At 39.8% G+C, this 26,166-nt stretch overlaps 1 protein-coding gene across 8 annotated transcripts in view; it reads left to right on the top strand.

The window, feature by feature from the left end:
- The window catches only part of UPL6 (ubiquitin protein ligase 6), a 134,331-nt gene that overhangs the window by 36,643 nt on the left and 71,522 nt on the right, over positions 1-26,166 (top strand). For 5 of the 8 annotated variants that reach the window (XM_088976063.1, XM_088976062.1, XM_088976066.1 and 2 more), the window contains 6 exons: positions 247-333; positions 2,952-2,999; positions 3,513-3,599; positions 3,825-3,965; positions 4,089-4,214; positions 10,300-10,398. In XM_088976063.1, the coding sequence (XP_088832189.1) occupies positions 247-333; positions 2,952-2,999; positions 3,513-3,599; positions 3,825-3,965; positions 4,089-4,214; positions 10,300-10,398 (588 nt within the window). The remainder of the gene's footprint in view (positions 1-246; positions 334-2,951; positions 3,000-3,512; positions 3,600-3,824; positions 3,966-4,088; positions 4,215-10,299; positions 10,399-26,166) is intronic. The other 3 variants (XM_088976065.1, XM_088976064.1, XM_088976069.1) reach the window with 1 other exon arrangement.

Raw genomic sequence — 26,166 nt, 5'->3', positions numbered from 1 at the left:
GTTTCTATATCCTTCTCTGCATTAACTTTTAAATTTCTTTGAACTTTGTTATGCACTTCTATCATTACATAATTTCATTATTTTTTAAATGTTGGTAGCAGACTCCTATATTTCCTTTACCCTTCCAGCTGGTCAGTTTTAGAATGTATATATGTCTTTGTTATGTACTAAGATATTACTTTTTTGCAGAGTAGCACATTTTCTTTTCTCCCTTTTTTTACTGATCTATGTACTTTGCTATTTCAGTTGCAAGATTGGAATAATAGACGACAATTTACAGCCCCAAGTGATTTTCATGCTCAAGAAGCAGTTGATGAGGTTTTTGTTTCTCAGGTATAGGCTTCATACTTGCATGTTATTAGGGGTGATCATTTCCAGCCCAAGCTAGAAATTTCTGGGCTTGGGCCTAGGTTTTGTGTCTAGGCCTGGTGTGGTCTTGGGCTCGCATTGAGCCCAGAAATTTCTGGGCCAGGATTGGGCCCAATACCTAAAGCCTGGTCTGGCCTGCAATATATATTATTGCATTTTATATAATATGCATATTATATCAAGGTTTTTAAAACCGACCCGGACAACGAACCGATCAGGGGTCCCGTTCCTGGGTCGAACAGTCCAACTGTTTGAACCAAACAGACAACCTGTTCTGACAAAAAAATAAAAAAATAAAAAAATTAAAACGGTCAAAACCGTTGAATGGTTTGAACGCCCGGGTTAGCGGTTTGCAGACCAAATCAACGTTTTTTTGGCAAATATCCGGTTTTGGAGAAAATCGGAACAGGTCACCCGGCCGGTTCCTGGTTTTTCTGGTCCGACCATCCGGTCCGGTCTGGTTTTGAAAACCATGTATTATATACTATTTATAATATGAAAAAACATATATTATATAAAATATTTTATATTTATAGAGTAAAGCATGAAGACTATTTTCCAAGGAAGAAGAAGAGAAGAAGAGAAGAGAAGAGGAGAAAAGAGAAAACATTGTGAGGGAGACGAAAAGACTTGCTAGGAAAAGGACCATAATACCCCTGCAGTACATAGCTGACATATTACATCAAAGACCTTTATTGTAACATTCAATCATCCATCACTTATCCTTGGTTAACCATTGTTAAATAGATGAATGCAAAGCTTTCATTTTCATAATTCGTCGATGTGTTTGTCAGCCCTTTGGTTGAAAGGAACAAGCAATTTTAAATGGTATGATATGGAAGGTAACATGTTTTTTTATATATGAATAATGATTTTATTAACAATAAGAAAGGAGGTGTACATTCACCTTAAGAGGAGGCACGAGATGTTACCTCACCTTAGAGGTGAGAGCATAAACAAATTCTTAACAGAATACAATCATAGAGTAGCAGAAAATAATTCAACCCTTGAGACCCCTTGTTTTACCAAAGAATCAGCCATAGCATTTGCTGATCTGCTGACCCACTGATAGGTGACTGACATATTCCTTGTGAGCCAATTAACTTTCTTAAGAAGATCCCTGTAGCCCCATAGAACTATTTCTGGACTTGACAACCAACCCACTACCACCTTAGAATCTTCCTCAACTATTCCTTGCACCACAGCCAATATCTCAGCCCTTGTTGAATCGCCAACTCCCACTGGTCCTGAAAATAGGGATAGGATGTTTCCATCCTTATCTATTAAAATCCCTCCTGTACCCGAAGGCCCTGGGTTTCCTAGACTGCTGCCATTGAAGTTCAGCTTTACCACACCCTCTGTAGGAGGTCTCTACTCTATCTGTAGTCTATTCTTTTTGGGGGCTGTGGAACCACCTCTGCCCAACCTTTCCAGAGATCATCAAAGGAATAACCTCTGAACAGATCTGATGTTTTTAGCCATTGAATTATTCTTTTTACTTCATCGATGCTTGGTATAGAAGTATGCAATTAGCCAATAGTTCAAGGTCTCACATTGATGAACTATGATAATGAAAGGTCTGCGGTCATCTATTTAACAATAGACAACCATGCAATTTGGGCAACCATGAGCCATGGCTGATGGATTATAACCATTAGCCTAAAACAATAGACAACCATGCAATTTCTGCTCATTTGAGGCACTTTTTTTTTTACACAAAGTAGATTTGAAATAAATTCTGACACTTGCCAGCCTGAGATTTTACCATTATTGCAAGTAATGACCCTTTCATTAGATTTTGTAATAAAAATATACATTTTTGTTTTTCACTTTTAGGTTTCATACTATTCTGCCAATATGAGCTTGTCTTACATTGCTGGTCCCAAGCCTAGATAATGGAGAGAGTTTTGTCAGGTTGGCAGCCAGTACTAAAACTTGCCAAACTCTCATGACATGGATCTTGATTGATAATTAATATTATAATAAAATATCATTTATATGAGACATGTCTAGATTTGTCAAGCAAGATTTAAGTATAAGAAACCTTTTGACATCCCTTATTTGGCTGAGCCAGATGGAGTCCAACCCAAAGTCTCAAACATTATTGGGTTATGTATTGTTAGATAATTTAACATTACTTTTTAATTTTTAAATGGATTGGAATCTAAATGGGTTTAAATTAATAAAAATTTATTACTTATTATTAGACAAATTTGTATTAATTTTTATTATTTAAATTGATTTTATATTTTGTTAATAATTTTATTTTATTAGATTCTTAGATGATATCTATTAATTTTATTTTATTTTTTAATTGGATTTTAAGTGGTCATTAAGTTAATAAAAAATCATTTTAAATTATATATTTATTTATTTTATGTTTCACGAATAAGTAAATATTATTAATTTTATAATTGCATCAAATAATAATCTTGTAATATTTTTACTCAATATTAACTAGTTTTAATTAATTTTTATAATATAGTGAATTTTAAGATTATTAATTTTATATTTTTATCATTGTAAACTTTTTACTAATACTATTTGAGTTTTTAACCTTTTCTGCTAACTCCACAATGGAGGCTGAGAGACGATCTGAAGGACACATTAAAGGAAGATTCACAATGAAGGTAATGTTGGCATATGAACTATTACTAATTTGAACCTGGGTTTTCTATCTACATTCAAACTTCCTGGAAGAAACATCTCTATGAGCGGGAGATTTCAAGATGTTTGTAAGTCCAAGCAAAAACCAAAATGTTTCCATTGATGTCTCAGCGTGAAATGTGTTTGAAGAAGACATGCTGACATGGAGGATACTAGTTCTATTATATATATATATATAATTTAGGAGGATGGAGAGTGGTGCTGAATTGTACATTGTTAATTTAGTTTGTCCTGTGTGTACATTATACAATACAAAAATTTTATAAGCATTTAAATCTTTTTTATTTGATGTTACAGGCTCAAATCCCGGCCTGACCTCAGACCAGGGGTCCGGGCCAGGCTCAAGCCTGGGCTATAGTCCTTATAATAGGTGCTAAGTGTGGCCTAGCCCATGATCACTCTTACATGTTATAGACTCGTTCTATGCTCTGGATGTGAATTTAACAGGCTGTGGATGTTGTAATCCCTCATTGCAGGCTGTTGCTGAAAATACCAGGGCGTTTGACATATTGAAACAAGCTCCCTTCTTGGTTCCGTTTACAAGTAGGGTTAAAATATTAACTGTAAGTAATTAACTGATCTCAATTTCCCCTGGAGTTTCCTTGCTTGTCCATTTTGCATTCTGATACATAACATTGGCCTCTGGCATGGGCTCACCAATATATCTGTTGAAAATTTTTATTTGCTTGCTCTCATCATGCAAATATTCCTATATCAGTTTGTTTTGATAATATGTTTTTTAATCTCATTCATGTTATCATACTAAGCTAGTCTTTCCAATTTATCAGTCACAGTTAGCAGCAGCACGGCAAAGGAATGGGCCTCGTGCTGTTTTCTCTAGGCACAGGTTCAGAATAAGACGGGATCATATTTTTGAAGATGCATTTAATCAGATGAGTGTATTGTCTGAAGAGGATCTACGGGAACTGGTATGACTTGCTTATTTTTGGAGGCACTTTTCAGAATAGTTCTTTGTTATTGGATAGAACTCTCCATCTCCCTCCCTCTGGTTGAGAGTTATTTTCTAATTTCTATTTAAATATATTTTTCAGATCCGAGTAACATTTGTTAATGAATTTGGAGTTGAGGAGGCTGGGATTGATGGTGGTGGGATTTTCAAAGATTTCATGGAGAGAATCACACGAGCAGCCTTTGATGTGCAGTATGGTTTATTTAAGGTTGTTAATTTAATGGAAGACAAACATATGCATGGATGAATGTGTGTCTCCTCATGCATTCATGAATGAATTGATGCCTGTACATGCATGGTTTATTGGTATCAGACACAATATGTCCCTGATATGCCACCTGATATTACATGGAAACTTCTAGAATATGTAAAATTATATATTTTAACAAATCCTACTATGAAAAATCTGTAACTGTTTGAAATTTAATTAAGATTGACACGACACAAGTGTTTTTTGATGAATAACAGTACTGAATTTTATTAAACAGTATAAAAGTGAGTACTGTAGAGAACCTAAAAAAAGGCTAGTCTTAGCTAACCACCATACAAGTATGCAATTAACCAATCCACTTGGCCCCAATGCAGCTGGTCCCTTGATACCCCCTTATTTGGTAGTTCATCTGTCAAACCATTGGAAGCCCTTGGAACCCAAGTCACTGTTGCTTGCAATTCCTCTATGATGCTTTGTAGCTTCCTGAATATGTATCTATAATTTCAAGCTACCTCCTGATATTTCTTTAGACACCCTCCTTAAACCCATGAGTGTTGCCCAATTTTCTGCCTGAATTGAGTTTCCTATTCCTAGAGGTCCAGAAAAGAACACTAAGAAATTTCCAATTTCATCCCTGAAAACTCCACCTATACCTGAAGGTCCAAGAGTACCCAAGCTGCATCCATTAAAATTCAAATTTAACCAGCCCAAAGAAAGTGGAGCCTTATTGGTCATAGGCTTAACCTTCCGTTGTAAGAGCTTGGCACTTGCAACCAATTCCTAAGGATGCCATCCACTATGAAATTAGAGAATAAATCCATGGTCTTCACCCTATGCACCACTTTTATTTAGGCGTTGTCAGTGGTTTCTTCTATACCTTTTTCTTTGTCCAAGAATAACTGGGCGTTCCTGTCCTCCTAAATGCACCATAGAATAGCTGCCCTAGTACATCTCAATAGCACCTTTCCTCTTATCTTTGAAAGGGAGAAAAGCGATTTTTTTATTTTATTTTATTTTTTATGATGAGTAATGGTAGAAAAACGAATTGAGAAATAGGCTCCTCATATCTGTCAGAAGAATCCACCTGAAACCAAAAAAAGGGATAGAAAATGGCTCCAATAGCGGCCACAAAATTACAGGAGAAAGCAGTCACCAAGGTTTCCTTTTTTTGTTAATTCTCACAAGTGTTAATTTTATCGTGATATACCTCCTAACAGAAATCTCTGATCTTAGATGAAACTGGATCTTTGCAAATGGCATCAACAGGACAAATAGCAGCATAGTTTTCAAGGCACCAAGGCGAGGCTAGGCGACCACAGGGCGCCTAGGCATTGGAATTTGAAAATATTATTTTTTTTTTGAGTTTTTACTTTATCTATGCTTTTGTAAGCTATTTTATTGGTTTTCTGTGCTAACTAGCAAGCATGTACACTAACTATTAACTCTATAAATCATTCAAATGAGTATAAAACTATAAATTTCATATAACTAGCAAGCATGTACATAGTAATGTTTTAAAATGCGGAGGCGTGAAGCGAGGTGTTCCACTACCTAGAGGCATGATGCATAATTCAGAACGCAAGAGGCATACGCCTCCTGAACACAAGGAGGCGTAAGCCTCCTTAAGACGAGGGGGGATCTCATTTTTTCTTTATTTTTAATAAAAATCTTTTGTATTAAGAAGAATAAAGATGCATAACAGTAGTTCACAGGGGGGTCTTGTCTTTCTTTTTTGGTCTTTTCATTTCAAATGTGCATGAGGCGCAAGAGGCGTACGCCTCTAGCACGCCTCATGAAAAAAGCGCAAGAGGCGTACGCCTCAGAGGTGTCAGCACCCCTGGCATACGCCTCAGGGCGTTTTGGGAGCACCTCGCCTGGAGGCATGCTTCCAGGCATATGCCTCCCATGCCTTTTAAAACACTGGTACACAGTACACTAACTATACACTAACTAGCAAGCATGTACACTGACTATTAACTGAAAAACTAGCAAGCATGTACACAGTACACTAACTATACACCAACTAGCAAGCATGTACACTAACTATTAACCGAAAAAAATAAATAAATAAGTGCAGGAACTAGGAAGGGAGGAGAGGAGTACAGGGGTGGAAGAAGAAGTATAGGGGATTAGGGGCAGGGAGGAGTATAGACCCCTGTTTTTTTTTCCAAAAAAAAGGGACTGAGTCTGAGACTATCGACTGAGAACAGTCAGGGGCGGAGCCCCTGTTTTTTCAAAAAAAAAAAGGGGACTGAGACTAGGACTAGCGACTGAGAACAATCAGGGGTGGAAGAAGAAGAAGAAGAAGAAGAAGAAGAAGAAGAAGAAGAATGAGTGGAGCTGTGGAGGAAGGGAGGAGTATAGAGGCAGAGCCCCTGTTTATTCGGAAAAAAAGGCAAAAAATGACTGAAGAAGAAGAAGAAGAAGAAGAACTTACCTGCTGAAGCTGAGGTGCGATGGAGTTGGGCTGGGGAGTGACGTCTTTGGTTCTCCTCCCTCTCCAATCGAACTGAAGAAACCCCTGTGCATATAACTGAAGAAGAAGAAAGACACTATGTATTGTTGTCTTAATAATAAAATAACGATAGTATGTAACCGGTTTTATTTTAAAAGAATAAAACATCTAATAAAAGATCAAAATAACAAATTAAAAAAAAAGTTGGTAGATGTATGTAGGCGCCTGCCTAGTCGCTTAGGCTCCCTCTTAAGTCTCTGGGCAGGCGCCTAGTATACAAAATTCGGGGTGTTTGGGCGAGGCGCCCATGGAAAACTTCCTAGTTGCCTAGGCGTCGCCTTGACAACTATGAATAGCAGAAAGATGGGGATCCCTATGAAGCGCTCGGAAGAAAGAGGCACAACTGAAAGAACTGGAGGTGGTGAAAGTCCAAATTCTTTTAATAGGTTTGCTAGTATCAAGGAATACTTCTTCTAAGGAATTGTGAAGTGCAATGATGTTAGAAGTTTTACAATCCCTTGAACCCCTTCTAAGGCCCAAGTCCCAATGCATACCAAGGTTGGAAGTAGTGACACAATGCGACACCCAACAATCTTTAGTTATGACAAGATTGAAAAGAGAAGGAAACAGATCTTTAATAGACTGCTCCCCCCACCAAAGATCTTTCCAAAAAAGAGTTTTAGAACCTGAATGGACATCATATCTGATGAGAGGAAGGAGAAGACTAATAGCTGAGATTACTTTTCAAGGTGGAAATAAAGAGGCTCTGGCAAGAAGATCAGTGTCCCAAGCATTGGTGAGAAGTCCATGAGTGCTTCTGGTGACCATATGCCATAGCTTGTCAGAATCATTGGGGAATCTACAAAACTATTTACCCAGCAAAGAAGTATTCCATAGTGTTACCTGTCCAAGAACCAATCCCCCTTCCTCCTTACTTTTGCAAACTGTCTTCCAGTTGATCAAGTGATCCTTTTTCCTTTCTCCTGGTTCCCAAAAGAAGTCTCTCACAATCTTTTCAATCATTTTTGCAACCAAAGATAGCATTTTGAATACACAAAGGTAGTACGCTAGGAGGTTGCTAAAGGTGGATTTTATGAGTATGATTCAACCCCCAAGGGAAATATATTTCTTTTTCTAAGCGGCTAATCTTTTAGAAAAACTATCGAGGATAAGATTCTAGAAATTGTTTTCCCCTAAACTTTCTCTTCCTAATACCCAACCCTTAAACTGCTGCATAGTGGGTCCCTTGTCTCAAACCTCTCTTTGCCTGGAAAAATTCTTTTGATACTCCAATGCTAAGAATGGAATGGTGACATGATTGAGTGCAATTGCTAATCCACTTTCTCCACCTATTGCCAAATCCACAATTTAGTAAAGTCAAGTCCAAAAAGACCAGTCCACAAAATCATAGGCTTTCTCCAAATCAATCTTTTAGACCCAAGCCTTGCTCCCTTTTCTCTTCCATCTCCTCCAGACTTTCATTGGCTATAAGGACTTGATTAGTGATTTGCCTACCAAAAATAAAAGCTCCGTGATTCTAAGAGATTAAGGAAGACAAGATTTGTTTCAATCTCAAAGAAAGGACTTTAGCTATGATATTTAAAGATTCCCAAAATCATAGGCTTTCTCCAAATCAATCTTTTAGACCCAAGCCTTGCTCCCTTTTCTCTTCCATCTCCTCCAGACTTTCATTGGCTATAAGGACTTGATTAGTGATTTGCCTACCAAAAATAAAAGCTCCGTGATTCTAAGAGATTAAGGAAGACAAGATTTGTTTCAATCTCAAAGAAAGGACTTTAGCTATGATATTTAAAGATTCCCAATTAGGCTAATGTGTCTGAAGTCCTGGGGTCTAGAAGCATTGGTGGACTTTGGAATTAGAGAAATGAAAGTGGGATTGGCTCTTACATGTAAAGTATCCTTCTCAGGACATTCCTTGAACTCCTCTGTTAGGTTACGCTCTATGATTTCACAGCACTTCTGAAAGAAACCCATTGTATATCCATTAGGACATGGGGCATTTGATGCATCCATATCAAAAATTGCCTTCTTCACTTCCTCCTCAAAAGGCTTTTCAAGGGATAAAGCTAAGTTACTATCTAGAGACGGCCAATCCAGCCCTGAAACAGCCAATCTAGTGGGAGGTGGAGAACCATGGATTTAGCAATCAACACCATATCTGGTGTTTTAATGCCATTAATTATTAATTTCAAGATGCGGTTTTTTTGGTTTCTGTTGTTGACTGTTTTATGGAAAATACTAGAAATACTATCCCTTTCTTACAACCACTGACATTGAGACTTTTGCCTCCAATAGTTTTCTTCCCTTCTCAACAACACATCCAACTCCCTCTTTAGCTACTTTCTTAGCCCCCTATGTTCCTCCCTTGCTCCAGCTCCCCAATCTTATTATGAATCCTCTCCTTTTCCTCTCCAACTATTCCAAACACCTCTTTGTTCCACACCTTTAACCCCTCTGTGATAATTTGGAGCTTTTTAGAAAATCTGAAACACTCCCACCTACCCCTGACCCTTTCACCAGACAAGTCATAAGTTTTGAGAAATGATGTTTGGCTTGAAACTAGATAGTAAGCATGATTTAAGCATATTATATAGGATACCCATGTCTATGTCCAGAATTTTAGGAAATAGAGTGTCATATAGCTGTTTTTCTCATATCTGTGTCTGTGTCAATTTCTTGGTATCCTAGTATAAACTAAGAAGATGGTACCAGCTAGCTATTAGCAACTTCTATTTCCAACTTTTAAAAATTATAAAGCTGCACTATGACTTTTGTAAGACAAAGAACTAAATAACTTTATCAATAGTTAACCAAATTAACTACCCAACATGACTGTAAGGTGAAACCTTTAATATACAGTAAAAATGACAAGAGCACCCCTGTAGGCTAAATAAGCCTTGCTCTCAAGAATTGACATCCTGCCAAATTAGTATTTTCGGATTAGCTTTCTTCTGTCTAATATGGATCTTCAAAGGCCTAGAATTATCAATTATCCCTATAATAATGATTTCTCAGTGTTGTGTATTCTTTAAGGTTTAGTCCTTTTCAGTTATATTATTTTTATGTTTAAAGTTTGTTTTTCATGTATTATTTGATTTTATTGTTGCTTTACAATGTTATATGATACACAGACTGTTCATAGTGTTCCTTTATGTTTCAATTTTAAGTATCTTAAAACCTTATCTGTTGATGACTGGCCCTTTGTGCTAGGACTGTCAATGGACCAGATATTGGTCCAACCCAACCCAGTCCAGTATTAGTCCATTACAGATGGACCAGGTCCAACACAATCTGATGAGTACTTTGGACCATCCTGGACTGGTCCAATTCAATGTCTGGACCATCCATTCTATTCAAAGTGGTTTTAAATTAGATTGGTTCTATTCATCCCAGTCCAATTTAAATCCATTTCACTTGTCCAATTCAATGTCTAATTGGATTGTCCAACCCGTTCAAATTGGTATTGATTTGGACAGGGTCCAACCAAACCCAGTCCATTGACACCCATACTCTGTGCTGAAGACAATACCTGTTCATGGGTAGTTGGTTGTACTTGTTAATTTGTCTCTTATGCTTTGTTAATTTCATACTTGGCTTTATTTCCAGGCAACAACTGACAACCTACTATATCCTAATCCTGGATCGGGACTGGTACATGAACAGCATCTCCAATTTTTCCACTTTCTTGGGAGTATACTGGGAAAGGTATGCTATAGTCTGCTGTTGTACAATGCAATTAATGGTTGGACTTGACTTGTGTAGCTGATTGTTGATACTAAATGGAAGGAATGAGCTAAAATCCCATAAACTGTTGAGTTATAAAATTTTAACAATTAACATTAGTGAGATTGATGCTAATCAGATGTACCAACCGTATGGTCATGCCTTACAAGTATGGGATACTAGTATCTGAATAGGGATCATGCCCATATGTATCAATGCTGACATGCAAGTGTTGGATCAGGAAAACCGAAACCAACATGGTCTAGTTCAATGTTTTAATAGGCATGGGAGGTGTGTGCCTCCAGGCGAGGCACCTCCAAAACGCCCTTAGGCATATGCCATAGGTGCTGAGACCTCTGAGGCATACATCTCATATGCCTTTTTCATGAGGTGTGCTAGAGGCATATGTCTCATGTGCCTCACACACACCTCATAAAAAGAAAGTAAAAGATAAAAAAGTAAGAAAAAAAGAAAGGAAAAGAAAGGGATTAAGTATGACCCTAGTATGGACTTGTACGGGCTTGCCTCAAGGGGTTTGGTCGGGGGTCCTCCTAGGGCGGAGTCCCCCGCCCAGTTACTAGGAATAAAAAAACAGAACAAATGCACTTTTTTTTTTGAGCAAAGGTAAAGTATAATTGTATTTATGTAGAAGGTCCTTTGTACAATGAGCATCTGTACACACCAAAACAGAAGGACCTCAAAAAAGGCCATCCTCAAAAAATTACAGTAGAGTTTTAAGATCAAAGACTCTGCTGTTCCTTTCTGTCCAAACTTCCCACATAATTGCCAAGGGAATAGAAGACCACCAAATCTTTCCTTTCTTAGTCATCCCTCGGATCTGCCAAGCCTCCAGGCCGGCTCTAACTGAAGCTGGCATACACCAGCTTACCCTTAGACAGGCAGACTACTTAAGAAGTGGCTCCAGATCTCTGAGGCAAAATTGTAGTGTAAAAAAAGAAATTACTCCTCAGGTCACTGCTGTTAAAACCTTTTCTTACCAACATCTCTCTGGTGAGACATTTCTCAAAGCTGCCCCTCATACAAAAAACTTTAGAGGGAGCCACCCAAATGGCCCGGCTTGGGAAGGGGGTTTCAAAACCTCCCCTTATGGCGTTGTAGAATGATTTATCTGAAAACTCCCCACTTCTGTTCCCTTTCCACACTAGAGAATCCTCAGAATGCAAATTCAAAACCTGAGACTGAAGCAAAACCAAGAGATTCCCCAACTACTGAATGAATCTCCCAATCATTGAAGTCCCTTCCAAAGGTTGGAGCCCAGCAAATAGCATTATCCCTACCACTGCTTCTTTATCGTCAGCCAAATTGAACAGGGTGGGAAACATATCCTTAAGCGAATTCTCTCGTCCAGGCATCCAACCAAAACCTGATCATTCTCCCATTCCCAACTTTAAATCTAACTTCCCTTCTGAAAAGGGTCGGAGCTTTGCGTATGTTAGAGTCGGCTGTAGAAGGGTAGTGTAGTCCTTTTATGTTTAGCTATATATGAGTTGTTCAGCTGATGTGGTTCTCACTTAAGTGAGGGCACAATAGTAATTCTTGTATGGAGAATATAAATAAAAGAAGGGCCGACTAGAGAAGATTGATTTTTCTCTCTAGTTCGGCAGATACTTTTTCTCTTTCTTCTTCCTCTTCTCCTTTCTTCTGATCTGAACTTATACAAACATCTAATTTGAGTTTTATCATGGTATCAGAGCCACGATAATCAGTTCAGATCTGTTGTCTCTTCTTTTCTTTGTTCCGCACATTCTTTTCTAGGGTATTACAGAATTCTCATTGATAACTAGGAGTTTTCCAGAAAGAAAGAAAAGGACTGGTCGTTTTCTCCTTCTGGGGGTTTCCATGCCTCCAATGAGTGCAGTTGTTGTGGTTTTGTGTGGTTGGTAGAAAACCCTCCACTTGGCAGTTCGAAGAGGGCTGGTTTTGTGATGGTGACAGTGCTGACTTGGTACCCTCTACTTGACAGGTACATGATCTTCGAACTAAGTTGTGGTATGTAGCAATTTTTTTTTATGTTGCAGAACTGAATATCCTATTCGTGAGGTGTGTTGTAAGGGTTTTAGTGCCGACAGTAGACAACAACAGTGGTGCTGTTGCTAATAGTGGTGAAGAGTTGTGAGTGTTGTTGCTGAAACCTGATACTAGAAACCCTAATAGTGTTCAGTCATTCGTGTGGAGTGTGGTGATTTTTTAGGGCAATAGAGTGACGATCTAGTGGTACAGTTTCTCCTTTTTTCTTGTGCAGTCATGGGAGACAACAATGATTACAAGTCAAGTGTAATGGTGCCCTCTGATTATTTGAATGTGCAGATGACCTCTATAAAATTGAATGGTGAGAATTATGTTCCTTGGGCTAAGTCTGTTGAAGTTTTCTTGAGAGCCAAAAAGAAAGTGAAACATGTGAGGGAAGATAAACCCCCAATTGATTCTTCGGGATATGATGAATGGGAGTAAGAGGATGCTCAAATTATGACTTGGCTATGGAACAGCATGGAGTCCAAAATTAGTGTGAACTTCATGTTTTCAGATACAACCAAGGAGGTTTGGGATCATGCAAGGAAACTATACTTTGGACAAGATAACATTACTAGGGTTTATCAACTGTACCAAGAGTACTTCAATCTGCAACAAGGGAATTAGAGTCTTGAGGACTATTATGCAAGTATGAGAAACCTACAAAATGAGTTGAATGTTTATCACCCTCTTACACTTGATGTCAAAATTCAGTAACAACAGAGAGAGCAGTTGGATGTGACCAGATTATTAGTAGGGCTGAAGCCCGAATATGAACCTATTAAGGGCACAGATACTAGGTGGATCTGTTCTTCCCTCTCTTGGGGAAGTGTTTTCTTGTCTTCGGAGGATTTCAGTTGGACCCACAAAGATTTCCATTATGTCAGATAGGTCTGCATTTGTAGTTACTAGAGGGGGAGGTCGTGGTGGTAGAGGAGGTCAGCATGGACGTGGTAGTGGTGGTGGCATGTATAATCGTGGTGGTGGTCGTGTTGAAGATTGAGACTTAGGGGGAGCCCGTGGTAGAGGATGTGGTAATACTCAAGAGAATGTGTACTCATTGTGGTATGGAGGGACATACTATCAATTTCTGCTATGATCTACATGGCCCACCTTCAACCTGGGCAAATCATGTAGCTGTAAATGGTGGCAACTCAAGACAAGAATCTCAAGTTACTGATTAGATCCCCACTATGTCTACAGATGCTTTCTCGGGATGAGTATGAGTGGTTCATTTAGGGTACATCTCAATAGAACATTGCTACCCTTGCACACTTAGGTACAACTTGTCTGGCATCCACACCTTTCCATTGGATTATAGACTTTGGAGCTTCTAATCATATGAATGGGACTTCAGGTGTGTTTTCATCCATTTCTCCATCCTCCACTTCCCAATTTGTTACTCTTGCCAATGGCTCTACATCAGCCATATGTGGTGTTGGTAATGTTGTCATTGACTCATTATCCCTATCCTCAGTTTTATATGTTCTCAAGTTTCCCTTTAACCTGATGTCTGTTATTAAATTGACTTAGTCTCTTAATTGCTCAATAACTTTTTACCCTTCCTCTTGTGTGTTTTATGATCTCAAGACGGGGATGAAGATTGGTGGAGGGCATGAAGCTGGTGAATTGTATTATCTTGATGAAGGTGGTTTGGCAACAACCCTTTAGTCATCTCTTTCCCCTCATTAGTGGTACTGCAGACTTGGTCATCCGTCTCTTAGAGCTCTCCAATTACTTGTTCCGTCATTGAGTTGTCTTTCTAATTTAAATTGAGTCGTGTCAGTTTGGGAAACATCGTCGTGTTTCCTTTAGTCCTAGAGTTGATAGTCGTACATTTCCTTTTAGTCCATTCGGACATCTGGGGTCCAAACAGAGTAGTGTCTTATAATGGTTACAAGTACTTTATAATTTTTGTTGATGATTATTCAAGGATGACATGGCTTTATCTTATAAATAAATGAGTGAACTGTTTTCTATCTTCCAAAAGTTTTATGCTGAAATTCGCAATCAATTTGGTGTACATATTAAAATTCTTCGTTCTGATAATGGTCGCGAGTATTTTTTCACACCCTTTCAAGAATATTGGGAACGACATGGCATTATCCATCAAACCTCGTGTACCTACACCCCTTAACAAATGGGGTGGCTGAAAGAAAGAACCGTCACCTTTTGGAAACTACTCGGTCCCTCTTACATCAGATGAATGCCCCCAAACCCTTTTGGAGTGATGCTGTACTTACATCCTGCTTTGTTATTAACTGCATGCCATGTCTATCCTTGAATGTCAGTCTCCTTTCTCTGTTTTGTTTCCCACGTTGTCTCCTTTCCCTCTTACTCCCAGAGTTTTTGGATGTGTGTTTCATTCATAATCTTGGGCTGGGAATGGACAAGTTAGATGCTAGATCCACTAAGTGTGTCTTTCTTGGCTATTCTAGGACTAGAAAGGGTATAAGTGTTATGATCCTCGTTCTCAACATTCTTTCGTGTGTTCTATTGTTACATTTTTTGAGTCTGTTCCTTTCTTCTCCGGGTCGGATACCTCTCCTCCATTGTCATCTCCTCCTCTTCCAGTTCCTGTTGATGACCCCGTTCCACTTGTTCTAGTTGTGACCCAGTCTTTGCCTCCAGTGCAGCTACCTACGGGACGACCACCTATCCGGCAAGTGTATACGCATCGTTAGGCACTAGCTCCTCCTCCAGTTTCGTCATCGTCGATAGATCCGGTAGTTGTTACCAACATAGTCCCAACCCCAATTTCTGACCTCGATCTTCCTATTGCTTTGCGGAAAGGTAAACGCAGTTGCACTCTCCACCCCATGTCTAATTATGTTTCTGTATCTCACCTTTCAACTTCCCACCGCTAGTTTGTTTCTATGTTATCCTCTGTCTCTGTTCCCAAGGATGTCCAGGAAGCCCTCACTTCTCCAGGGTGGCGCCAAGCAATAGAAGAACTCTCGGCCCTAACTTGTACTCATACGTGGGGACCTCACCACTCTTCTGCCTGGTAAGCATGTTGTAGGCTGTAAGTGGGCGTACATGGTTAAATACTTACTTGACGGGAGTGTTGAACGGTTGAAAGCTCGGTTAGTTGCTAAAGGTTATTCACAGCTATATGGTATTGATTACACAGGCACCTTCTCTTCGGTTGCCAAAATTGGATCACTTTGTGTTCTGATTTCTCTTGCTGCTATGTTTGATTGGCCCTTGTTTCAGCTTGACATCAAAAATGCTTTTTTGCATGGTGATCTCCTTGAGGAGGTGTACATGGAGCAACCTCCTGGGTTTGTTGCTCAGGGGGAGGGTGGGAAGGTATGCAAACTCAAGAAGGCTATTTATGGACTTAATCAATCTCCCCGTGCATGGTTTGGGAGATTTAGTGAAGTGATGTAGAAGTTTGGGATGAAACAGTGTTAGGTTGACCATTCCGTATTCAGCTATGAATCAAATGTTGGGAAGATTCTCTTGGTGGTATATGTAGATGACATTGTTGTCACAAGCAGTGATAGACTAGGGATTGACAGGTTGAAGATTTACTTGCACAATCACTTCCAGACAAAGGGTCTTGGCAAATTAAGATACTTCCTAGGGATAGAGGTAGCGAGGTCCAAGAATGGTATTAATCTGTGCCAGAGGAAAAATGTTCTTGATCTGCTAGAAGAAACATGGTTGTTGGGTGCCAGACCAGCTGAAACACCCATGGAACCAAATGTTAAGTTGGGTAGTGATAAGGTGAAGAGTTTGAGGATCCGGGAAGGTACAAAAGGTTGGTGGGTAAGCTTAATTACCTAACCATCACTCGACCTGATATCTCATTTGTGGTTAGTGTAGTGAGTCAGTTTATGCAGAATCCTCGAATTCCACCTTGGGAGGTAGTCCTAAGGATTGTGCGGTATTTGAAGGGAGCTCCAGGTTGTGGTTTGTTATATAAGAGTGGAGGAAGTCTTGAGATAGAGGGATACACGGATGTTGATTGGGCTGGTTCCATATCTGACAGAAGGTCCACTATAGGGTATTGCACTTTTCTTGGTGAGAACTTAGTAACGTGGAAAGGTAAGAAGCAAACGGTGGTAGCAAGAAGTAGTGCAGAGGCTGAATATAGGGCTATGACGCACACGACATGCGAATTAGTATGGTTGAAGCACCTCCTAGAGGAGATGGAGTACTTGATTGACACTCCTATGAAGCTATATTGTGATAATCAAGTTGCAGTTCATATCTCCTCTAATCCAATGTTTCATGAAAGGACGAAGCATATAGAAGTGGATTGCCACTTTGTACGTGAGAAGGTGCTTAGTGGAGTGATAAGTACAACATATGTGAACACAGAAAATCAATGGGCAGATCTGTTTACCAAAGGGTTGAATCGGGGAAGAGTGGACTACATATGTAACAAGCGGGGACTATATGACATATACTCACCAGCTTTAGGGAGAGTGTTAGAGTCGGCTGTAGAAGGGTATTATAGTCCTTTTATGTTTAGTTATATATGAGTTGTTCAGCTGATGTGGCTCTCACTTAGTGAGGGCACAATAGTAATTCTAATATGAAGAATATAAATGAAAGAAGGGCTGACTAGAGAAGATTGATTTTTCTCTCTAGTTCGGCAGAGACTTTCACCTTCTCTTCTTCTTCTTCTCCTTCTTCTCCCTCTTCTCCTTCTCGTTCTTCTGATCTGAACTTATACGGACATCCTGAGTTTTATCAGCGTATTCCTTTCCACAGACTGCATCCATAGGTTCAGCAGCAAACCTCTATAGCCAACTTCCCAGCAAAGCTAGAGTGAAATATTTTAATCTTCTTAACCCCAATCCTCCTTGAGATACTGGTTTACAAATCTGTCCTCAGTTTACAAGATGATGTTTGTGTGAATCCTTCCAGCCCACCCACAAATGTGCAAATTTTCAAAAGGCGCATGCCTGGGCTGAAATGCAAGATGCACCAAGTGCGTGCCTTTTGAAAGTGCTGTGCCTGGGACCTAGGCAAGGTGCATACCCTAAAATGTGCCTCACCTGTGTGGGCATGCCTTTTAAATCACTGATTGTATTTCGAGAAATATGAAGACGAGTGCGCAGTGGGCTCTACAGTCCACACGACTATCGAGAATACAGATTCCTTATAGGAAAAGGTGAAAGGCTACCCCATTGACATTTACATTGCTAAGTGCTACTAGTTTTCCTCACCTTTGAAGGGTACTTGACTAATGTCATCCATAGCAAATTGGGCCCTGGTGTTGGTAGCAGTCATCATGAGTGATTGCAGGATGCTGTTTGTGTGACTAGAATCCTCTATTTGGCAATTGAAAAAGGAAGTTGGTGCTGTTGTTGATGCTCTTGGTTAAAAAATACTGCTAGTACCGTAGTAGTGCATGTGTGCCAAAGTTGTCACATGATTTCAAACTATTTCATGGTTGGATTAGAGTGGTAGTCCTCTATTCAGCATTTGAAAAAGAAAGTTGGTGCTGTTGTTGATGCTCTTGGTTCAAAAATACTGCTGGTACCTTAGTAGTGCATGTATGCCAAAGTTGTCACATGATTTCAAACTATTTCATGGTGGATTAGAGTGGTAGTGAAATGCTTTTGATATTGGCTGTCCTCTTCTTTTGTTGCATTTGTGAGTAAAATAAAATATGGCAGCTTCAGGAAGTGGAAGTTATGTACTGAAACTTAGTGTGATTGCTCCCCTGGACTATTTTGCAGTGCTAATGACATCCATTAAACTAAATGGGTAAAATTATGTGCCATGGGCAAAAGTTTTCCTCACTGAGATGGTAGACTCATGTACTTGAAGACTGGGGAAACTGGTGGTTAGTAGTGCTGGTTATGATGAACAGGGCAGGGAATGCACAAATTATATCATGTGATCAAATATCAGTGCCAGTTTTATGTTTATAGACACTGTAAAAGAAATATGAGACCATATTAGGAAGTTGCATTCTGGCTAGGATAATATTACTAGAGTTTACCAACTATTCTAGGTGTAACTCATGTCATAACACTGTGATTAAAGCATAGAGTACAATGCAAGTTTTAAGAGTAGTTCAAAATGAGTTGATATCTACCAATCACTTTGTCCTTAATATTAGAGTGCAACAACAGTAGAGGGAGATTCTCTCTTTGAGCAAGTTAGAGCTTAAATTTTAGGCACCCAAGCTGCCGTCTTAGTGAGGTGTTTGTTTGGCTTTGGAGATACTCTCTTTGATCTAGCAAGACAATTTTTCCCTTTGAGTGATTTGCACCAGTGGTTCTAAAGGTGGAGGACATGGCAAAAAAGGTGGTTGTCATGGGGCCAGAGGAGGTAGTAAATTAGCCTTAGGTATTGTTGACATATGTTATTGTATGTACTGTATACAGATTTAGTGCCCGCAAGGGTATTTTTGTAATTTCTATACCACTTGTGTTGTACGGCCAGTATAGTATAAATGCAAATGCTTCACTCGCATGAAGCAAGTTCTTTTGAGGCATTAAGTCCGCCAACCTCTTCTCTCTTCTTCCTTCTTCTTCCTTCTCTTCCTCTTCTTTCTCTTGCTCAACATGGTATCAGAGCAAAACCATCCAGGCCTGGAAAATAGCCAGCTAAGGTCACTATATTCCCGATGTTCAAAGGCAAGGAAGAGAAATCATTCTCTAGTGCTGCAGTTAGTCTCCAATGCCGAGTAGAATCAACTTGACTGTTCAACTTCCTAGCGCAGAAAAGGGTTCTGCTACGAAGTTTTTTTTTTTTCATCCTCTAGCCCAGGTGCTGGTATCTGTAGTTGCTCGGCTAAGAAGACTGTAGAAAACTATCACCTGATGTACGGAGAAGGGTTCTGGCTTGCAGAGAAGATGGTGTCCAAGAGTGTACTGCCTATCCACTGTTCGGGTGACCTGGTACTCAACTGAAGATTTTTTTTATTGTTCTCTTCTTGCTCTCTTCGATGGACTGTTAATGCCCTAAAATCTGAGTAGGGTGACTGTTCGACTACATTTTTTTTCTCTTCTCTTGTGTGTTATTGCTATTTAGCTACTCTAAGTAACTGTTGATGCCCTAAACACTCAATGACTGTTTGGATGCCCTGAAATTGGTATCATCCGATTAGGTGTGTGGTGAACTACTACTTTGTATTTCTGTTCCTACTGAGAAGTTGCATGAAAGTTGTAAAACTGTAGGTCATTCTGACTTGGTTACATTGCAAGTGCAGTGTTCGTATGTTGTTCTGTGGACTCCTACAAATTGTAGGTCATACAAACTAGTACTGCAGCTGCAGTGTTTGTGTTTGGTTCTCTGTGAAACTGAAAATCAGCAAGTGCCTAGTTGTGGACTGTAGCAGCTTTGTAAGGCAGTGTGCCTTGGGTTTTGTGTACTCCTAAACATGGAATCATGAATAGTGAAGATTCAGCCACATCCGGAATCTCCACAATGCTGAATGAAATGACTGGGGTCAGTGACTTATCCTTCCCCTTGGCTGTTGTTCCTTTTGATGGGTTAAATTACCTAGAGTGGTCAAGAGGGATCAAGTTATGCATAACTGCAAGGGGAAAAATAGGCTATATAAATGGAAGAGTCAAAGAACCACTTTCTGGAAATGCTGAACATGATAGATGGGATCAGGAGAATAGTATGGTTATGTCGTGGCTCTTGATCTCCATGCAACCACAAATAAGGAAGAACTTCATGTGGGCTGAAACTGCAAATGAGATCTGGGAATAGGCAAAATCCACATATTCTGAACTACAACACTATGCCAAGATCTATCAACTGCAAGCAACATCATCTACTTGTCAACAGGGGGAGAGAAATTTATCAGTTTATTACTCTGACTTGACCTCTGTTTGGAAGGAGTTGGATCGTTACCAGAATATTGATTGGAAGTGTGATGAAGATGCCAAATTGTATAAGATACTCGTCTCACAGCAAAGAGTGTTTGCCTTTTTGCATGGTCTCAATCCTATCTATGAATCCATCAGAGTACAAATTCTCAGTTCTAAGGATCTTCCATCAATTCAGGAGGTCTATGCTCTTGTCCAGTCTAAAGAGAGGAGGAGAAACTTGATGAACAACACCGGAGGGGATGCAATTGTGTTGGCGGCAGAAGGGGGTGCCTCTATTAGTGGTGGATCTTCTTCCAGGAGAGGGGATCTCCAGAAGAAAATAGAAGATAAGGAGAAATTGTGGTGCACTAACTGTCAGAAGCCCCAACACACCAAAGATACTTGTTGGGATCTTCATGGGAAACCAAAATGGGCTCAAGTTCTACCTAAGAAGCAAGGCTCAGATGTAATTAAAAGGCCCGGGCAACAAGGTACCAAGAAACACCACATGGCCAACATGGTTACTCGGGAGAATCAGCCCTCCACTTCTACTGTGACTCAAACACCACATAGCCAACATAGCTACTCTGGATCTGATCCAAGGGATGATATTGTAAACTCCTTCCGTGACCATTTGGAGCTTTATGGTAGAACAATTCGCCAGATGGATGCTCCTCCCACAACCTCATTTGCATCCACGTCAGGTAATCCTGCCACAACTTTCCATGTTGCTTCTCACGACCTTGACTCTCCATGGATCATTGATTCTGGAGCGTCAAAACACATGACTGGTATGTCCTCTTTCTTCCAAACTTATCACCCTCTTTTCGGAAGAGATAAAGTGAGACTAGCTGATGGATCATACTCTCCCATAGCTAGTCAAGGAACTCTATCTCTTCCCCTTGGCCTTACTCTTTCTAATGTTCTTCATGTTCCAAAATTTCCTATGAATTTGTTTTTAGTCAGTAGTGTTACAAATTCCTTAAACAGTTCCGTGACTTTTTTCCCTTGTTATTGTGTGATTCAGGATCTAGCCTTGGGGAGGACGATTGGTAGGGGTCGTACGGTTGATGGGCTCTATATGCTGGAGAATACGACTGGTCTTCTTGTTATAGAGTCTATGAGTCAGTTCAGAAAGAGTAAAATGTATTTATGGCATTGTCGTTTGGGTCACTTGTCTTTTGAGTCATTGAAAGTTGTTTTTCCATAACTGTGTAAGTCAGTGTCTGTTTCTAATTTCTCTTGTCAAACGTGTCAGTTAAGCAAGTATTGTAGAACTCATTTCCTTCAAAAAAATAGTAAATCTAAGTTTCCTTTTCACATTGTGCATTCTAATGTGTGGGGCCCTGTTACTGTACCTTCTGAGAGTGGCTACAAGTATTTCATTACTTTCATTGACGATTATTCCAGATACACTTGGGTATACCCAATGCGAACCCGTGAGGAAGTACAAAAAATTATCCAAGATTTTCAGTGGATGATCTTCACCCAATTTCAGACCGAGATACACATATTTCAGTCAGACAATGCAAAAGAGTTTTTTCATAGTGACCTCATGGAGTTCTTTGCTTCACATGGCTCACTTCATCGGAGCTCTTTTGCCCGCCCGCCACAAAAAAATGGTGTGGCTGAACGGAAGAACCGACACCTCCTTGAGGCTGTTCTTTGTTCTATATACCCCATTAACCGCATTCCCTCTCGTTGGTTAGAGTACAAAGCCCCACATCTGCTTCTCTTCCCTAAGGCCCCTATTCTTTCTATCCCTCCTCATGTTTTTGGTTGTCAGTGCTTTGTCCAAAACCTATCCACTCGGGGGAAATTGGACTCTCGTGCTATCCCGTGCATATTTCTTGGCTACTCATTCTCTCAGAAAGGGTATCGTTGCTTTGATCCTGTTTCTCGGAGATTCTCTGTCTCCATGGATGTTACCTTGTTTGAAGAGGAGCCCTTCTTTCCTGTTTCTCCTCAGGGGGAGTGTAGGCATGAGGAGAAACTAGTTCAGCTTCCTCCTCTTCTTAATACTTCTCCTTTTCCCCCTTCTCTTCCTGATACTCCACCTTTCCATGTTTTTTCTCATCGTCGTAAAGGTCAACCAAGTTCAAGAGCTGTGGAGAATCCCGAAGCTGTACCTCAAGTGCCATCAAACTTCTCGAGGGAAGATCATACTCACTCAGTTAACTTGACTCCCAATGATGGTCCTGACCTCCCTGTTGCTAATGATCTTGACCTTCCTATTGCCCACAGGAAAGGTGTTAGGTTGTGCACCACTGAACACTCCATTTTCAACTTTGTTTCCTATGAGAACATCTCACCTTCATTTCGTGCCTTCCTTACCTCCATTGACGATATCCCCATTCCCAAGAATGTGGCAGAAACTCTCTTAGTACCATAATGGACAAATGCCATGAAGAAAGAAATTGATGCTCTTCATAAGAATGGCACGTGGGAACTTGTTGATCTCCCTAAAGGAAAGGATCCAGTTGGATGTAAATGGGTGTTCACTGTTAAGCATGGGGCTGATGGAACCGTGGAGAGGTATAAAGCTCGTTTAGTGGCAAAGGGATTTACTTAAGTGTATGGAGTTGATTATGCAGAAACCTTTGCCCTTGTTGCGAAAATGATCTCTATTAGAGTACTTTTCTCTCTTGCTACTAATTTGAATTGGGATCTACATCAACTTGACATCAAGAATGCCTGTTTGAATGGTGACCTTGAAGAGGAAGTTTATATGGTTCAACCCCCCAGTTTTCTGGCTCAAGGAAATGAACAAAAAGTGTGCAAGTTAAAGAAGTCTTTATATGGGCAGAAGCAATCATCAAGAGCTTGGTTCAACAGATTTTATACTGCAGTTCAGCAAAGGGGATACGAGCAATGTCAGTCAGATCACACACTGTTTGTGAAAAGGGGAGAAGGTAAAATGGCTGCCCTAATAGTATATGTGGATGACATAATTGTTACTGGTGACTGGAATGATGAAATTCAATCTTTGAAGGGTTTCCTTGCCACTCAGTTTGAAGTAAAAGATCTAGGACCTGCCAAATACTTTTTGGAATTGAGGTTGCCCGATCAAGAAAGGGTATCTTTATCTCCCAAAGGAAATATGTCCTAGACTTGCTTAAGGACACTGGAAAGATTGGGGTTAAGCCAGCTGACTCTCCCATTGGCCCCAACCATAAGTTAAGTGACACCAAGGTGAACCTCTTAAAGATGTGAAGCAATTTAAGAGGCTTGTAGGGAGATTGTTGTACCTCTCTATGACTCGTCCAGACATAGCATATGCTGTTGGTGTCCTTAGCCAGTTCATGCATGCACTTAGGACTACTCATCTTGAAGCAACAGAGAGGATACTGCGGTATCTTAAGAAGTTCCCTGGTGCTGGCTTATTATTCCAGAAGCATGGACATTTGAGAGTTGAAATTTATACAGATGCAGATTGGGCTGGATTTCAAAGTGACAGAAGGTCTACTAGTGGTTACTGCACCTTTGTAGGAGGAAACCTTGTTACTTGGAGGAATAAGAAGCAAACGATGGTGGCTAGATCCAGTGCTGAAGCTGAGTACCGTGCAATGGCACACGGAGTAGCCGAAGGTTTGTGGATAAAGAATCTGTTGGGTGAGTTGAGTTTTCCAGTTGACAAACCCATGACTCTACTTTGTGATAACAAGGCAGCTATAAGTATTGTTGCTAACCCGGTACTACATGATAGAACAAAGCACATTGAAGTTGACAAGCACTTTATTAGAGAAAAAGTCATCACAGGCGAAGTATGCACTCCATATATCAGCTTTGAAGACCAACTAGCAGACATCTTTACAAAAGGATTAAACCATTCCAGACATCAAGATCTCTGTGACAAGTTGGGCATGATTGATATCTATGCTCCAACTTGAGGGGGAGTGTTGATAGATGTTATTGTATCTACTGTACACAAATTTAGTGCCTGCAGGGGTATTTTTGTAATTTCCATACCACTTGTGTCGTACGACCAGTATAGTATAAATACAAATGCTTCACTCGCATGAAGCAAATTCTTTTGAGGCATTAAGTCTGCCAGCCTCTTCTCTCTTCTTCCTTCTTCCTTCTTCTCTTCCTCTTCTTTCTCTTGCTCAATAGGTATTACTCCTTGTGTTGCTGGAGGGCATGAAGGTGGCCATGAATCAGGGGAGGTCATGGTAGAGGTTGTAGAGGGACCTTGAACGTGTACTTATTGCACAATAGATGGCCATGCTGTCAATTATTGTTTTGATATTTGTTTGCCGACCTGCAAGGGAGAGAGAATTGGAGAGAAGATAAGAAGAAGAGAAGAGAAGATAATAGTTGGGCAGCAGTCTATCCCCAACTGGCCCTAAGTGTTATTTATGCTAGCTTCTTAAAGTTACATAAAAGTACAGGTTTGCCCCTGATTAATAATGACTTGAAACTAATAGCATAAATCTGAGATGGACCCAATAACTTAAGGCCCACTAGTACACCTAAAACATACACATAAACAGAAACATTAGGCCCACATGTGTGACCATTCCTCACAACACTCCCCTTCAAGCTGGGCATAGTGTAGTCAAATAAGACTACAATCTGTATCTGTCCTAGGTTTAATGAGAAAAAAGGCAAACAACGATTGAAAAGAAGAAGAGAAGAGAAGAAGAGAAGAAGAGAAGAGGAGAAGAACTCGAAGGTGAGAATTCAGAAAAGAGAGAGTGACTTACAATAGCCGCCCCACTCTTATAATTTATATTAATATTCGAATGACAGTAAAAGGGCTGAATTACCCTTACTGCTTACATGGCAAAATAATAAAAGAAAACTAACAACAAAAGGCTGAAATAAACTACCAACTAACAAACTAACTAACATAACTAACTGTCAATTACAGCCATACGAACACAATGGGGACCACATCAGTGTTCTCTACGCATAGATGTCCATCATGCCAACTTGCCAAGTAATTCATGGAACTTTGTTGAAGGTAAACCTATGGTCGGAGCATTGTTTTTTGGGTTTCCTGTGTTGGAGAGGCAGCATCTTGTGCCTCTCCAAGGGACTGCATCTTTCTCTTGATCTTAATGAAATGTGATATTATTTATCAAAAAAACATCATTTAGCTGCATCTCTAACGAAAAATAAGGAATAGAAACTTCACTAGAGACAGCCCTCTCCCACAAAGTGTCTATCCACCTCTAATGTTTGTTTCTATCATGTTGTACTTGATTATTTGTAATATTGATTGCAGTCTTGTTGTCACAGCACAATATATTATTTGTAATATTTTGAGCCACAACAATTCAGCAACACCATGAACCATTGCTTTATACTCAGCTTTTACACTTGATCTTGCAACAACACTCTGTTTCTTGCTTCTCCAAGTAACCAAGTTCTCACGAACAAAGATGCTATACCCTGATGTAGACTTTCTGTTTCCTATAGAACCTACCTAATCTGCATCAGTAAAGCCTCAATCCCTAGTCTGCTATGCTTCTTGAACAGAATTCCCTTTCCACTTTTCCAGGACATGTCTTCAAATATCTGAGAATCCTCTCAACAGCCTTCATATGAGGAACCTTGGGAGTATGCATGAACTGACTAACCACATGAATTGCATAGCCTATATCCTGCATGGTAAGAGATAAGTATATAAATTTTCTTACTAGACTTTGATATATTTCCTTATTTGATTAGTCTTTATCATCAAACTCTTGCAATCCATGGTTTAGTTCCATTAGAATTAGCAGGTCTACTCCCCATCATACATACCTCTCTTAGAAGGTTCTAGGGCATACTTCTTTGGGAAATGTGTATTCCTTTTGACCTCATAACCTCAATCCCTAGGAAGTATCTAAAGTGTCCCTGATCCTTGATCTCAAATTTAGAGGGTAAAAAGTTCTTCAATCTCATTATCTCTTCTAAGTCATTCCCAGTGATAGCCATTATC

This window comes from Nelumbo lutea, chromosome 3 (assembly GCF_056320005.1).
Source record: "Nelumbo lutea isolate HS-2025 chromosome 3, American lotus-T2T, whole genome shotgun sequence".
In the NCBI taxonomy this organism is placed as follows: Eukaryota; Viridiplantae; Streptophyta; class Magnoliopsida; order Proteales; family Nelumbonaceae; genus Nelumbo; species Nelumbo lutea.
Note: the sequence above shows the minus strand (reverse complement) of the source record. Positions and strands in the feature narration are given on the sequence as shown.